We start from the raw sequence: 16,301 nt of genomic DNA, 5'->3' as shown, positions 1-16,301 counted from the left end.
CTCAATGAGTGGGCAATATGAAGTGTTGTAATAACTAGTGAGTCCCAAGAAAGAGCACTGATTTGACTCTGATGTCCAAGTTCCACAAAGAAATAGTATTTACAGTCTTCTATTTTTTTACTTTCCCAGCAACAAACTATTTTATGAAAGGGACAAAACCACCTTCAAATGTTTGGTGCAACTGGAATATGTTGAGGTTTTCAGAAAAATCCTCCACTGGCTGTTTTGCATATTAGTCTGCCATTTTATTACATCCTTAAATATACATAAAGTCACACATTGTTTTCAAAGTAGACATATTTCACAATATTATTGATTGCTTTATTTGATAGGAAAGTTAACACAAACCTCAAATTGCTGGATAAAGTCTGATGCACAGAGATAAGTATTAACAAGTATTACATGAACTAATATTGTATTAGTAATCAGCTAGGTACTTTAATGCTCTGTGTATCTGATTCAGATTATCCACATTTGAAATACTGTACTTCCAAATAGAAACATTTACATGAAATATTAGTGTGCATGTAAACTTACAGTCATAATAATAATTTTCGGGGTAGACGATGTCATTGTATTCACCATAGTAATAAAAATCTGAAAAGAGACAATAAATAAATCAACATTTATTTGCTTTATAAAAGGAGCCAGTCATACCGATCATTTACTCTATATCATTTACTCTATACTGTATATTGAGATGAAGAGTCACAATTAATGCAGCTCTATCAATAAACCATGTCCTTGTTGGCGCAAATGTACCTCAAATACTTTGCATTGGAACTCACATTTTCAACACTCATCTCTAAGATGCATTCCATCCATCCATCTTTTAACTGCTTTATCCAGCATGGGGTTGCAGAGAAGCTGAAGCCTATCTTGGCAAGCCACAGACACAAGGCAGGATATAACCTGGACGGGACGCCAGTCTATCACATTGCATGAGTCATTCCAAGAGGGGAAATTGCACCACTTATGAGAAATTTAACGTTAATTTTATGTGTGTCATTTGATCTTTGCAAGGTCAAAGTGTTCAAGATATTAAACAGACAATATGACATTCAAATGCACATTTCATGTGCTAGATGATATTCCTGTGTTACTGTCATTGTTATTTAAGTCATTTTCCCCCTATTGGATATTGTTCTCGCCCAAAATTAAATACATTTACCATTACCTTGTGCTAAAGGTACATCTTAATTCCTTGGTTTAGAGCTTGTCTTTTTCTCTAAATATTTTTACATGCCTAAATGTACATCTAAATTCTTTAGTTTAGATCGTCTTGACCTCTAAGATTTTTAGCTGGACTGTTATAGCTGGATCAGGAGCTTGTAAGTGTCCTACCTACCACTTTTTTAATAATGTGCTTCTAACTTTGCCACCTTCTGATTCACCTTAGAGTAAGACAGCAGCAGCAACTCCTGCAGAGACCAAACACCTCATTCAGCAGGTCAGCGAAAGTTATAATTAATTAATTGTTATAATTAATATAACAAGGTGGAATACGATGATTTATATGTTGTAGTATATTTACTCTGGGTTAGTATTAGCTCTGTTAGATATACAATAAATTGATTATCGTGATTAGATTAAACTCACCTTCATGTTGGTCAGTATCTAAAAAAGAATAATGGAAACAAAACTTTAAGTCTAGTTTATAAATCTCATTCATATAACAACAGTCTCCAACAACAACCATGTGGTTCATTAAGAGCATAGACATTTTTTGAAAACCTGTCCTATCTCTATAAACTAAAGTATCTGATCACAAGATCAAGCCAAATGTTGCCAGAATTCAGCATAACATCCCACATAATGTTACATGGCAAAAGTGTGAAGATATTGTCAGACAAGTTCTAGTTGATGAATCTGTCCAGAAATTACCATAGCTGTAACTATTATAACTATGCTTATGAATTTTAAAATTCCCACTGGAGTCAAATTTAGTTATTCCCTTAACTGTATATAAAAATATATTAAAGCCAAAGAAAGAAACATTTACATTATGAAGAACAATTACTTTTCCACAAGGCTCAAGCTGCTACAGCACTGCAGTCAAAACCACAGATTCATATACAGTATCTGAACAAATTAAATACTTTAAATCTCAAGTAAACCCAGTGTAAAAGATTACCCTTTATCTGAACTTGAACGACAGAGGAAACATCTGAAAAACAAGAAAGATATACCCAAGTTCATCTCATACTATGCTGTTGTTTGCAAATTGTTTCACTTTTGCTCTCCTCTGGTGCTTGCAAGACCATGAAGGAGACAAGTGGCTAAACGAGTGGGTTTAGAAACTTAGAAATTTAGAAACGCCTGCTTGTTATTAGAAACTACGAAGCACAAAGCCTTTGAACCATGCACTGCCCGGTCATCCAGGTCTTTTCACAAACCCACAGTGCAAAAAGAGGAGTGAAAATGGATGAGTGGAAAGACACAGCTCCTAGCATTAACCCGGGAGGCTCACAGGCAGCTGACTTGCCAAAGTGGTCTCAGTGGCTAAGGAAGCCAGGGAAACCTTTGCTAGATTTAAATATACTGAAAATTAGCGGCACTAGTCAGTTGTGCCCCGCAATTGCTGACCATTCATGGTAACAGATAGCTGAAGACATAACACAGTATCAAACTAGTAAGAACCGGACTATAGGGATCAGTCTGCACACAGACTATTTAATGCTAGCAGTTGATTCAGTTCTTTTGTGTTGTAACACAATTGCACAGCAAATATTCATCCATCCATTTTCTAACCGCTTCTTCCATTTCAGGGTCGTGGGGGAGCTGGAGCCTATCCTGGTAAGCAGCGGGCGCAAGACAGGGTACACTCCGGATGGGACACCAGTCCATCACAGGCCAGACATACAGACATGCACACCAGGGCCAACTTCCCTAAACGCCAATTGACCTACCAGTATGTTTTTGGACTGTGGGAAGGAAACAGGAGCATCCAGAGGAAACCCACACAAACGTGACACAAATAGCACCCCAGGTCTGAAATTAAACCCAGGGCCCCAGCACTGTGAGGCAGCAAATATCCAAAGCATCATCTAGCCAACACAAGTTTTTCTTTTTCTACAGTATATCAACATGTTGTTCCCACAAACTACATTCAGAGCAGAGAAAATGGGAGGCTGTACATCTACCATTTGCGCAATAGTGTTAGAAACATTGCGTAATGTCTCCATCAGGAAGGCAAGTGGTAAAACTCATTTTGTATTTGTTGGCAGGAGGTTTTATTTTTAAAGCCAAATACTGAACTCAATGCAGGGAATCAGTAAAGCTGTTACTCAAAGAAAAGGCATAAATGTGTATTTAGAAATGATATTTAATTATTAGAAATAATTAGAGTGCCTATCTTAAGTGGCATAAAAGAATCATTTATATGTCCAGGAAGCTGGTGTCTTTAACGTACAAACAATATTGGAGCCTCTGTACACAATAGTATGGAAAACCATATAGCCCCAAAATGATGTACGAATATAAATTTTGCTTGTATAGTATAACTTTTACTGTGCATGTGAAGAGCACATAACAGAGGTCCAATTACATACATGTAATATAATCAACCTTATTAATCAATCCAAAATATTTGAGCTGCTATTTTCATATTTCCTAATATTAACAAGCTAAACGAGTTACACTTCAGCAACTGACTGACATAGCTTGTACTCTTAGGAGAAAATGCACTCATGAAAGTCATAGTTAATCATACACTGTATATTGTATTTTGGTTTCATGCTCGACTTTGCCTTGAGTGAGATATTTGTGGGGGGAATGGGGGGTTAGAAGCAATTTGGTTAGGAAAAAAAGATAAATACACGCTTGCTGGCCTTCTGGAGTTCTGTTTGCACAGATCTCCCTGCAAGTGGTATTTTCAAAGCCTCTCCCAACTTTCAAAAGTTGCCCCATGTATGCCATGCAACAGGGTACGGGATGTGTCACTTTGCAGTGGCATAGGGAAGTGGCACTTTTACAGGGGAGACTCTCTGGACTTACCCTGAATTGCCTCCCCAGCATAAAGCTTCTCCTCTGTGAACCCTACCATGGGTATGAATGTGGCACTGATGAATCTGGCTATCTCTATATCGGTGCCCATCTCAGTGATGTGGGGCATGGCAGTGGTGCCTGGGGGTGGAGCTGGGGCCGTCACCCAAAAAGCATCTGTCCGGTTAGTGGACAGGCCTCCAGGGGCAGCACTGGCAGTGGTGGGGCGATGCTCGGAGGTAGCAGTTCTACTTTGGGATTCAGGGGAGGCGACTGTTTTGGCAGGGAAGGAGGTGGAGGTGGGTAGGACTCGACCTGTAGTTTGGAGACCACTGGGGGGGTCAGGGAACTTGGTACTAGGCGCACTTTCAGGCCTGGGCTTGCTTGTCTTATAGCTGTAAGTAGTTGTGGTATCTGATTTTTTGGTGGAGTGAAGAGCCAATTTGGAAAAAAGAAATGGAGTATGTGTTACCGTACTTGTGGTATGAGTGGGCATTGTGGTTGTTGTTGTAGCTGTTGTTGTTGTAGTTGTAGTTGTTGTAGCTGTGGTGGTAGCAGTGGCATTCAAGCTTGCCTCTTCAGTATCAGGCTTGACCACAACCAGGGATGTGACAGGAGAGACAAAGTTGTACTTCAGTGACAGGTTTGTAGCTTTTTCAGTCAGGATACGTTGTGTTGCCGGATCTGTGTTGTTCAGCTTGGCTTGGAGGAGGTCCTTAATGGTGAAGTAGGCCCACAACCTGCGAACAAACCCTGAGATGCCTTGTAGATCCCCTGGGCACCCAAAGGTAGCATTGCCTGAACTAGGGACAGTCACATCATTCTCCACAGTCAGCTGCTTCTCAGAATCCATAGCATTCACCTTGACTTTGAGGTCCTTGACTCCAGGCTTGATCCGGCCGGCAACCACCAGCTCAGATCCTTGGAAGAAGTTTGGGAAGAGAGCCCGTGTGACATCGTAGACATGGTTATCCATGTAGTTTAACTGGATGTCAAAGAGCAGCGGGCTAGCTACCTCATCATAAAAGCCCTTCAGCTGCAAGGTGGCATCCGCATCTTCATAGATCATCCGTGCCACCCCTCGATTCTCCATGGATAAACGGCGCATTAGTGGGTAATCTGCATCATTTCCAAATGCCAATCCGAAGAGCGAGGCTGTCCCCAGTGCCTCTTTGGCATTCTTGACAATCTTGTCCCCAGAAGTCACACCTGTGGTAGGCTCCCCGTCTGTGAGGAAGATAATCAGAGGCACATGGTTGCCTGAGCCTTTCCTGGGGTTCTTGGTGTTGACCAGCTTGGCTGCACTGAGCAAAGCTGAGTTGATGTCTGTTGCTGGTGAGAAAAACAAAATAAAGTAGCTTTATTATATTTTCCTAAAAATTGTCACAAAAAGTATATATGAAAAGGATAGCCTAAGTACTGTTCTTTTGGCAAACGGTAAAGTGAAAATAATTTAAATATTTTTATCATGTGTGACACTGACAGCATACTGTCAGTATCAGACGATCTATCTTATTTTTGATTCCATGCTGTGCAGATAAGACTGCCAAAGTTGTTACCCACTACACAGTCTGGATACTAAAAGTGCATAAAATAATATTTATAAAGTTCTACCTTGTGAAATATTTTTCAAGAGATGTCTAGAAAAGCACTTGTGAATGTTTCAAAACTACACTACGCAAAAACAAAATATGCTAGAAAAGTCTGTGTGACAGACTAAAGCCATACTTCTTTTATTGTGAAGTGCAATAGTTGCATTCTAGCTGCTTTAAGCTAAAGAAAACAGGACGTTTAAGTGTACACCTACATCCTGATGCAGAAATTTTCTTCACAAATGCTTGGGCCTCCTTCACATTCTTTGGTGTGGCTTTGATGGTGGTTTCTGTTTTCCAGGTGTTCACTGAATGGGAGAAGGTAATGATGTTGAAGTAGTCATTTTCTCGTAGGTCACTGAGTATGATTTTCATTGCTTCCTTAGTCTGTGGATAACATCAGATGTCAGGACCTTATGTCACACAGGGAAATTGCATCCATCTGACTGTAGTGTTCATATTTAATTGAGTACTTATCAAAACTAGTAGGTTTTCTCCATTGTATTAATAATTAATAATGCCTTACACTTATATAGCGCTTTTCTGGACACTCCACTCAAAGCGCTTTACAGGTAATGGGACTCTCCTCCACCACCACCAATGTGTACTGTAGACCCACCTGGATGATGAGACGGCAGCCAGAGTGCCCCAGAATGCTCACCAGCTATCAGCAGGGAGGAGACAGAGTGATGAAGCCAGTTCATTGGGGATTATTAGGAGGCCATAAATGGTAAAGGCCAAAGGGAATATTGACAGGACAACAGAGTAGCACTTCTACTCTACTCGAGAAATGCCCTGGGGTTTTAATGACAACGGAGAGTCAGGACTTTGGGTTTTTGTCTCATCCAAAGGATGGCACCCTTTTTACTGTATAATGTCCACGTACTGGTCTCACTAACACCTCTTCCAGCAGCAACCTTAGCTTTCCCAGGATATCTCCCATCCAGGTATTGGCCAGGCTCACACCTGCTGAGCTTCAGTTGGTTGCCAGTTATGCGTTGCAGGGTGATATAGCTACTCTATTGCCACCCCTACAGCAAATAAGAGCTGTCCCCACTGACTGTTGGCATCACCGTCTGTCCAAGGCCAAGCTAACACATACAGATACAAATGAGTGTGGGCATCTGCTCTTCTCTCTGATTTGTGACTTTATGCAGGTTTTCAAACAGTTCAATGAATATGACAACATGGCATTTTGAAATGTATTAAATCACACTTTTTGTTAACTTGATTTGTGCATGTACTGTATGCAATCCCATGCATGGTGTACCCTGCCTTGCACCCATCATTTGCTGGAATAGATGCTGGGTCCCCCAAGACCCTATACTGGATAAATTGTTTAGAAAATTAATCTGTGAATGGATTTGTACAGGTGCCCTGCAATGCCCTGCAATCCCATAGAGGGTGTGTCCTGCTTTGTGCCCATTGCTTGTCAGGTTAGGCTCCAGCAATTCCCATGACTCTGTACTCTGTACTTTTTCTTAATAAAGAAAATGTATGGCAAATCCATTGGAAAAAAGATGGATGGATTTTTGCAGGAAGAATGTACAGTACCTTAGATTATATTTTCTTGCATTCACTAAGAAGTTGCTCTCCAGTACTTTTAGTATACTTTCTTATCCATATTTAAATTTTTGTTAAGTTTTTGTCTTTCTTTTGAATTTGATCTTTTACTGCTTGATCTGTATTTTTAGTTTTATTAAGTTGATTATCTGTAAAATTATTATATTTTTCCCTACCTCTATGGTTTTATGTGTGAGGAGGAATGTGGGGAGGAGTGATCAAGGGTGAGTAATTTAAAGGATTTATAACTTAGAAACTTTGTTCAGTTGTTTATCTTAATGTGTACCTATAGTTTTCCTCGTAAAATGTCGAGTACGAATGACTGCATTTTTCTACTTGAAAAGTCAAAGCATCTTAACTAATCACTGACGTTCATGAAAGGCATTTACATAATGTTGGTGAAGAACCTTTAAAAGAATTAAAAGAAACTTTTTAAAAATACCATCCTTCTGCCTTTAAAAGGATGCTATTTTTCACATGTACTTTCTGTACCTGTTTAATTTTAGTCCCAAGCATGGAGCCGCTAGTGTCAATCACAAAGATAACATCCTTGGGTACAACTGGAAGTCCTCTGGGAGCAAAATAGTGTACAAAATAACCATCGTAGATCTGCAGAGAGATTCAGAACAAAATAGAACTAAAGAAAATCTGTACGTGTAAAATAGAGCATAAGGTAGAATAGAGACAGAGAAAAACACTAACACTTTATTTTTGTGTGTCATAAATGAGATATTCCATGAATTTGATAAAACATGCATTTTATGCAATGTCAACTGTTATATAAAAAGCATAAAATGGAACAGACATTAATCTTGTCAATCAAAAAACTCTTATCAGAAACTATTGAACACACACAATTTTAAAGGGGAACTGCAATACTATTTTTATATTTCGGGGTTCGAAAGAATCAGCATTGATGAGTGCATTTCAAACTACAATGAAAGTACAATGTACACAGTAACTTGGAAAACCCCCAATTTACACCACAAAAGAGACCAAATGTCCAGCTATGCGCAGCACCGTATTCTGCCATTCAGAACGGGGCAACAAAACTTCCGGTGATGTGAAGTGGCCCTATTACATTGTAAAGAAGCAGACTTCTGAATACATCTCTTTTAATCCAATAGAAATATTGCTCTCGTTTTTAAGATGATTTTGCTGACAAATACTACTTGTTAACTCTGCATGCAGACCACGTTGGATCATTTCTGGGGTGAAATGTCTGCTGTACAACCTGTACTTCTTCACTCGGACATCACATTACACTAGTGATTACAGTGACTAGTGAGCAGGAAGGGCCACATCACATCATAATTCGCACGACTTCTCTCTCTCCTGTGGTGAGACCAGGAGTTTGCGACGACATGGCAACATTACAGTACTTTCTCACAAAGTTCACGATTTTGTGCTTTATTTGAAATGTGTAAAATATTTCTTCACTGTCAATGAATTTATTTTGCTACCAAGTTGTAATGACTGGTCTGAGACATCGGTTCTGTAGTTCACTTGATAGTGGCTTTCTGTTTGTCTGTGACTTGCTCTGTCTGCCTATCGGCAAACAAACAACTAGCTTTTTAGATTGGGTTTTGTTCTGGGTAGATGCATTGAAAGTTTGATTTATTCCTAGCCACGATGGTAAGGTGAGTTTACACATAACAGCTGTTTCTAGCAGTAACCACTGGCCTGAGAATTGACAAATGCAATACAGACAACAGGTCTACTTTCAAAACTATAAAGGCCCTTTGAGAGATTGTTCACAATATTTTGTACATATTTTAATCATTACTGAATGTCATTAGCCTTGTTTGCTTGATAAATAGTTGAAGGCAAGTGCAAAAATCAAGGAACTTAATTTTGTTTCTACCACTTTAACAAAAAGGCATCTAATTCTTATTTTGCAGATTCTCATATTGAAATTAAATCTCTGAAAAGTTGAGAAATTCAAATCCTATTCAAATCTAATTTAATTCAAATTAAACAGAAATTAACTATGACATGTAGTGTTAATAAGCACTATGTCTTAAAACAACCTCAATTCCATAGCTAATTAATTGAAAGCTGTCACATTGAACAGATAAGAACCACAGTTGACAACTGTCTGATTTGACTTTAGCAAAGTCATCAACTTTAAATGGAACCTCTAAAAACACGACAAAGAAAGGAGTGAGTCTAATTATAAATAATAGCTTTAATCCTCTTCACAAAAAATGTTAAGCAAACTCTGGCCCTGATATAGTCCTTTGTTTTCCAAGTTAAATTCATTATATAAGATTGACTACTGGTGTTTTAAGTGTCAAACTCTCATGACACAACATGGGCTCATGCTGCCTCATAAATTAAATGAACTGACACAGAAATTGAGCTTTGGGTCTTGAATGAGGTCATTCTAATTAATTACCATTACCATGAAATATAGTCAGTGATGCAAACAGGCCACATGTTTCCAAAACACTGTGAAATTAATCAAAACATCACTGACCCAAACAGGATTAAATTATTTAGTTGTGCTAATTTTCTGCAGACTAAAGGTTCCCTTTCAATGATAAGTCAGTGTGAACCATATAACTTGTACTGTTTATCTCTTCAAAGGAGTGTGACTCACCTAAATTAAAGTAAGGACTAATAGAGAAAATAAACATTAAACAATCAAAGCACATTTTGTAAAAGATGTTTAATTGCTGTTTTGTAATGCTAGGTCCTATTAGGTAAGCAACAATTTTGGTTTAATCAAGTTTTGTTTTCTATTTGCCCACTGATTTCAGTTTAGGACCTTCTCTAAAATCTACAGACATGAATTTATTTGAAGCCAACTGGTAAACACTGTTCCCCTCTCGAGAGGTCCCACATGAACCATGAGGTAGCTCTCAACTTAATGACGGCTCTTTTCGTCTTGCCTGAACATCTCCAATAAGGTCCTTGAGCTCCACGTCGTATTGCACCACAAAGTCGGCCGAGATGCCCTTAGTGGACATGGCAGTTTGCTCCTTGATTGTTGGGGTGAAGCTGATTCGGGCACAACTGGGGGAGCGCAGGACTTCAGTGGACGGAGGCATTTCTGCATCAGCTGGATGGGAAAGTGAGAGAAAACAGAACACGAAACTGCTCAGCCCCAGGCATTGCTGACTGCCATACCATTCCAGTCCCATCAGCACGCAGTCAGTGGTATAGTACCCATCTAGGAACCACAGTCGCAGCTGGTTAATAATATAGCCCATATTCTCAACAGCAAAGTGCTATGGGCCACAGGTATTTATCCAAGTGGAATCCTTTACCTTTTGGGCTAATAAGGAACCCATTTCTCATTAGAGAACTAACAGGGCAAGGTTACACATTTGTTTTAAATTTGTTAATTAGCAATCTTAAAGACTATAAAATAGTCTGAGGCTTAATTGTTGTAGTAGCAAGGAGCATGTCAGTCCCCTCTCACCTTGCACTGTGTTGGACAGCAGCTTGCTTTTTCGCAGGGGCAGCACCCGCACGAAGCTGATGCCGGTCCTCTCAGAGATGGTGACTCCCACGGTCAGGTTACTGACCGGCTGCTCGGGCCGCACGCTGAGAGCCAGCTCGTAGTGGCCCAGGCGACGCTGAAGCAGCTCCTCGTAGGTCAGGGTGAAGGTCATCTGGGAGCTGGCGGGCACGCTTACTGCCACACGGAATTTCTCTGTCTCCCTCTCTCTGCGGAGAAGAGGGAGAACCAGGCGGAGACGAGGGGATAGGACGGCAGAAAGGATTTTTAACCGTGAAATTGTGAAGCTCAGAAACAGACTGCTGTGATGCTTTGGACTAAAAGGTGGAAACTTTAGTGCAGTCATAGCCACTACTGTGCATGTTTGTGAGACAGTGAAGAAACAATCAGGAATTGCAATATATATATTTTAGGAATGTCAACCATTTACTAGTGATTTCCATTCATACATTTTTTTAACCCCTTTATCCAATACATGGTCACAGGGGAGCTATCCCAGCAAGCAACAGTGGCAGGACACCCTGGACGGGACATCAGTCTATCATAGGGCAGAAACACGCACACACTCACGCCAAGGTCATTTTTTTCCCAGAAGCCTATTAACCTACCAGTATGTCTGGACTGTGGGAGAAAACTGGAGCACCAGGAGAAAACTCATGCAGATCGTACCCCAGGAATTGAACTCAGAGGTCCAGCAATGCAGCAATGCTAATCAGTACACCATAGTTTTCTTTTATTGTAATAACTTTGACTGTTATTAATACAACTTATTTTGAGTGAGAAGCAAACTGAGCTTGTCCTTTAGAACTTTTTAGTCAACAATGATCAAAATTCTTAAAAAACATGCAACCATAACATGTTGTTGTTATGGAACAAACACAGAAAGTGATGCATTCATCGATTTCCCTACGGGATTAATAAAGTATTATCTATCTATCTATTTAAAATATGTTAACTTTAAAATAATACAAGAGCAGTAGATATTGTTATATTGTGTCTTAGAGTAACAAAATATTCCTTACCAGTTCCATTATCCATTATCAAGTATTTGGGTTTATGATGAAACTAAGGTTGAGGAATTTCTGTGAACAGTTGTTTACTAGTTTATGGACCCAGAACTCACTTGGTAGCTACTAGCCCAGCAGTTTTTCCTCTCTTCTTTGCTTCATCATAAATCTTCTTGGCCTGGCTTCTCTCCTTTACCTCGGCCACATACACCTTGCCATTAGAAGTGCTGTTGGTAGAGAGATAGCATGAGAGAGGTCGGCTATTACAGAAGAACATTGAGGCTCACTGATTGTAAAGTCAGCTTACTAGGTGGCTTTGTTCACAGAAGCATAAATAATGTGAAAGTTGTCATTTTTATAACATCCCCAATGGCTTTTCCAAATTTGTTATAAACTCTTCTCACTGCTTTTATAGTCCTCATACTTGCATCTGTATCCAGATGTAGAAACATGTGCCCTTCTTCTGAACTAGACACTGTGAGGCCATTAGATTCTTTACACCTCAGACCCACAGTGTAAACAGCAGTAACACAGATCAGAGGGCATACTGTACATCACTCTCACTAGCTCCATTGAAAGCTTGGAGGTGTAGGACCACCCACAGGGGCTGCTGTGGTGCAGCAAGCAGGAAGCATCCCAGCGGAACACACCCAAATGTACAGCACCCCTTTGGGTACACAGGTCCAAAATTGGCTGATGACAGAATCTGCTCAGAATCAAACAAGCAACCTTTACTGTAAAGGGTCCAAACTGTCTTCTAACAGTGCCCTTCAGTAATGGAGACACTCCTTAGAATCCATGCACTACAGGAAATATTGCACCACAAATATACCCACAGATCTTATTAAGGACATTCGCATGGTAAAATTAAAATAAAAAAATCATTTCTAAGGCATGTTTGCAGATGATTTGTTTAAAAGATAAACAATTTAATTCGTTTACAGAAATAATGCCAACCAAAATTTGTGATTTTTTCCAGTCATAACAAAAAGAACCCAGAAGAAAAACACAGGCAGTATCTCTTTGAATGCTTCTAATACAAATGTCCTTCTTGTGGGAACATTTTTGCCTTTTTTAGATAAGGAATCCACAGAGTAAATAGATTGCAATAATACATATACCAACTTCGATTAGAAAAAGGAATGTCAATTCTATGAATGCTTGCAAAGTAAAATGTTTTTATTTGCAGATCTCCTTTGGAAATCTTGTTCAACATTTCATGAGCTTTGGAGAGTGATGTCCATATTTGGCGATTTTCACACCTGGAAGACTTTCTAAATATTATAACTTCTCTTCTAAAAAAGATTACTGAAACACTGTGAACTACACACACTTTGTTTTCTCGTTCCATGAAACTGTAAAGGCACGTGAGAAGCAAAGTATAACTATTTTAACAGGAAATAAAAGCTAAGAAATTACTTAAAAATAAACTACAGCACTATATGATGCCACAGTTGCAATTTTGCAAAGCAAATAGTCAGCTTCTGTCTGAGGAACAGTGGTCTTGTGTATGCTGGCATGCATAGGCCATAAAAAGGCCTCAGTGATTTCAAGTGAAACTAACTGGACTAATCATACCAAATTGCCTCAGGTATTTTTTTTGGGGGGAAGCTAAAAAGAGTGCTGGCTTCTGAAACAGGGTAGGCTTTGAAAAGGCAGGAGCTCTCCATGTGTGCTTTGGGTTTTGGCCTTGGCAAATGAAAGTGGAAGAAGGGAGGGCTCATGTTTTCTCAATGAACCTTCTGACTCCCACAAACAATGCTACCTATTCATGCTTGGCCGTCCCCTGCTCCCAGCTCTGTGACCAACTGGAACTCTTTAATCGAGGCCCAGGCCTACTCCTGGGCCTGTGTTGTGTATTGGGCCTTTTGTTTATTTTGAATTTTTCTTGGTTTCTGTAGGTGGAAAGAAGGCTAGGGTGCAATAGTTTAGAGCTTTGTCAATAACCTCCTGGCCTTTGACAGTTTTAAATCTCCTACAGTGGACCACCTTCAAATGAATACTTAACTGTCAGGGTTATTTTTCTGTTACTTTTTTTATGATTATTTTAAGTAAAGGTTATATTGTGCCTTCTCTTCTCTATGTTTGTAAAGGTTATACAGTTTTTTATACAGTATAATCCTGTGGGGGAAAAACATGCTTATGTATGTTTTGATCCTCAATGATGGTGGCCGTAAAATAAAAAGTATAATATGACTGATCAGGCAAGTAATTACTTTAAATAAGTAACACAAATCCAGATGTGGTAAAAGCATGATAGCCAGTGGCTTTCAAAGACTGGGATTGGACTTTGCTGATACAGCTTTTACAGGCCCATAAAGGCGGTAGGTGTATAAGCACATAATAAACACACATGATGAGAAAGTACTTCAATGACAAAATATCATAATGCTTGTCTTAAAAACAATATGCCCACAATATGACACAAGTATAAGTAAAAAGCAACATCTATGAATGAACCAAATCAGTACAACGAATTAAATACAAATTGAGCGGGATGTTTTTTTAAAATCTAATTTGTTAACCCTAAAACATAACCAACAGTTGGAATGTGTCTACAAGAGGCTTTTTGTCAAAAGTGACTCTTACATCCAGCATACCGTACACACAACATACTATTACCCATGTCATGAGGAGGCAGCAATGATTGCTGTTACGTGCATGTCATAACCAGTCATTTAAATCCTGTTCTGAGCTGTCCATGGGAAAACAGTTGCAGGATAGTCAGACTCATAGGCTTTGCATGTTCTCTGAGTGTTAGTGTTTGTGTTGGATTTGACTGGGTACACCACTTAAACTCCACCTCCCAAAGACATACAGGCCAGGTTTGGTTGGTGACTCTGTACACTTTCCAAGGAGGGCTCAGGGAGGTTTCATTCTTATGGTGTTTTTTACAAGTTCAATAAGTATTGGGTCTTGAGCTACAGAGAGAAAAAAAACAAATGAGCCAGTTGGGTTTAATGGCCTTGTCTCATTTTTGGTTTACCTGATGACCAGAAAATTGTCTTAGTGGTGAAGGGAAATTTGGTCCCAATTCTCCAGGTGCTACAGGTGATACACAGTTCCTCAGAAAATACACAGTATCTTGAGTTTATATACAGTATATACAGTAACTGATATGGGGTGATCTGACTCAGCTAATTAAGTGAGTATACAGAACACCACTGCAGAAAGAAAAACCTACCTTGTGACTAGTTTTGCACAGATGGCAGGCAACATGGAGTTAATTTCAAAGTGTTCAAAACGTCTCATGGCCTCTTTTATTTTAATTTATTGTGCATAACTAATCACACCAGTGGACCCATCCAACAGGGAATTATAATTTTACTGGTCACCTTCATAAGCCACACACACAATTGGGAAGATAAAGGGAATACATCAACAGAAATGGTACCCCACATGTAATACTTTTCAGGTTTGGAGTTGCATATTGTCTTTACAGAAATGGATATAATCCTTAGGTACGTCAGCATGTTAGTCCACCATTCTCATCCATCTTTAAAGAAGCTGATGGGGGCAGAATTCACATTCCGGAGGAGATAAGGACTTCATGAATTATCAACCTTTAAATGTTTACGGTGCTATAATCACCAAACTACTTCAAACCAATAATGATGTGAGAAGGACATCTCCAATGACGATGGCTGTGTCTTCAGCCGACCTTTACTTACATGGAGAAGTTGGAAATGAAAGCTGTGCTGGGAAGATCCACCTCAAAGGCAGCTTCTTTGTTGACTGCCAGCTGGTTCCATACTGAACTCTCCACTGTGGTCTGGGCATAGCGAGACACCACCATGGAGCGAATGTGGAAATCTGTCACCTTCAGCTGTGGGCCAAAACAAAAATCAAGTTTGGATGCTTCAATGGCAGTATTTTTTAATCCTCCCTCTGGCATGTTGTGTGCCTTCTTGACTCGGTAGCATCACTAAGACCTTAGAGTAACTGTTCACAAGATAACTAGAATTTCTAGAGATTGCAGCTCATAAAGAGCTGGTATTTTCAACATTCCATTTCAATTGTTCTAAAATCATAACAGTGCTTTTAAGTCTCAAACCGTTTGAGAAATAATAAAGTTACTCAGCAAATTATTAGTGTAATTCAGGTTTTGATTTATTAATTGGAGCCCCTGAAAATGCAGTACATAATAGTAACTGTAACGAAGGCATTCTTTCCGGACCCTATGAAGACGACACAATCCGCGGATGAGTGAGGAAACACGGGGGAAAAAGCATGCGGGAGTCGGGAATGAAAAACGGGGGGCGTGTCCATGGTGCGCTGGTGTTCGGGGGAGATGTGGCTGAGGCAAACAATCCAGAGCTGAGTCCAAAAGGGGAATCCAAACGGGGAAAAAGTTCAAAGCCAGGCGATCCATCCAAGACAGACGAGAATAAAACAAGAACTGGGTCGGAACCGGCATGGGAACAGAAACAGAAACTAAAACCTTGACGGGGCCAGGCACTTCCAGGTCCCGGACTCGCTTGCTACAGGATCCAATGCAGAGCCCGGAACAGAGTAGGCGTCTGGCTTATAAAGGGGGCTGGAACAGGGAGCATGTGCGGGAGATGAGCGTAAAACAAGGAAGGGCTGGAGCTTCCTTAAGAGGAGGGGTTTACGATTGTGACAGTAACGACAAGTAACAACCCCACACGTGATTGTTTTGTGTCTCCAGAGAAAATGTATAAAGATAAC

The 16,301-nt window shown here is 39.8% G+C and overlaps 1 protein-coding gene across 3 annotated transcripts in view; it reads right to left on the bottom strand.

The window, feature by feature from the left end:
- Positions 1 to 16,301, bottom strand: part of itih6 (inter-alpha-trypsin inhibitor heavy chain family member 6) — a 29,232-nt gene that overhangs the window by 4,675 nt on the left and 8,256 nt on the right. The window contains exons 3-12 of one of the 3 annotated variants that reach the window (XM_088930549.1): positions 15,284 to 15,438; positions 11,729 to 11,839; positions 10,567 to 10,814; positions 10,034 to 10,203; positions 7,632 to 7,748; positions 5,792 to 5,963; positions 3,997 to 5,316; positions 2,135 to 2,167; positions 1,600 to 1,617; positions 538 to 597 (exon numbers count right to left, since the gene is read on the bottom strand). In XM_088930549.1, the coding sequence (XP_088786675.1) occupies positions 538 to 597; positions 1,600 to 1,617; positions 2,135 to 2,167; positions 3,997 to 5,316; positions 5,792 to 5,963; positions 7,632 to 7,748; positions 10,034 to 10,203; positions 10,567 to 10,814; positions 11,729 to 11,839; positions 15,284 to 15,438 (2,404 nt within the window). The remainder of the gene's footprint in view (positions 1 to 537; positions 598 to 1,599; positions 1,618 to 2,134; positions 2,168 to 3,996; positions 5,317 to 5,791; positions 5,964 to 7,631; positions 7,749 to 10,033; positions 10,204 to 10,566; positions 10,815 to 11,728; positions 11,840 to 15,283; positions 15,439 to 16,301) is intronic. The other 2 variants (XM_088930557.1, XM_088930567.1) reach the window with 2 other exon arrangements.

Source organism: Atractosteus spatula, chromosome 2 (assembly GCF_055471065.1).
Source record: "Atractosteus spatula isolate fAtrSpa1 chromosome 2, fAtrSpa1.hap1, whole genome shotgun sequence".
Taxonomy (NCBI): Eukaryota; Metazoa; Chordata; class Actinopteri; order Semionotiformes; family Lepisosteidae; genus Atractosteus; species Atractosteus spatula.
The sequence above is the reverse complement of the archived record's forward strand: the minus strand, read 5'-3'. Positions and strand labels throughout refer to the sequence as shown.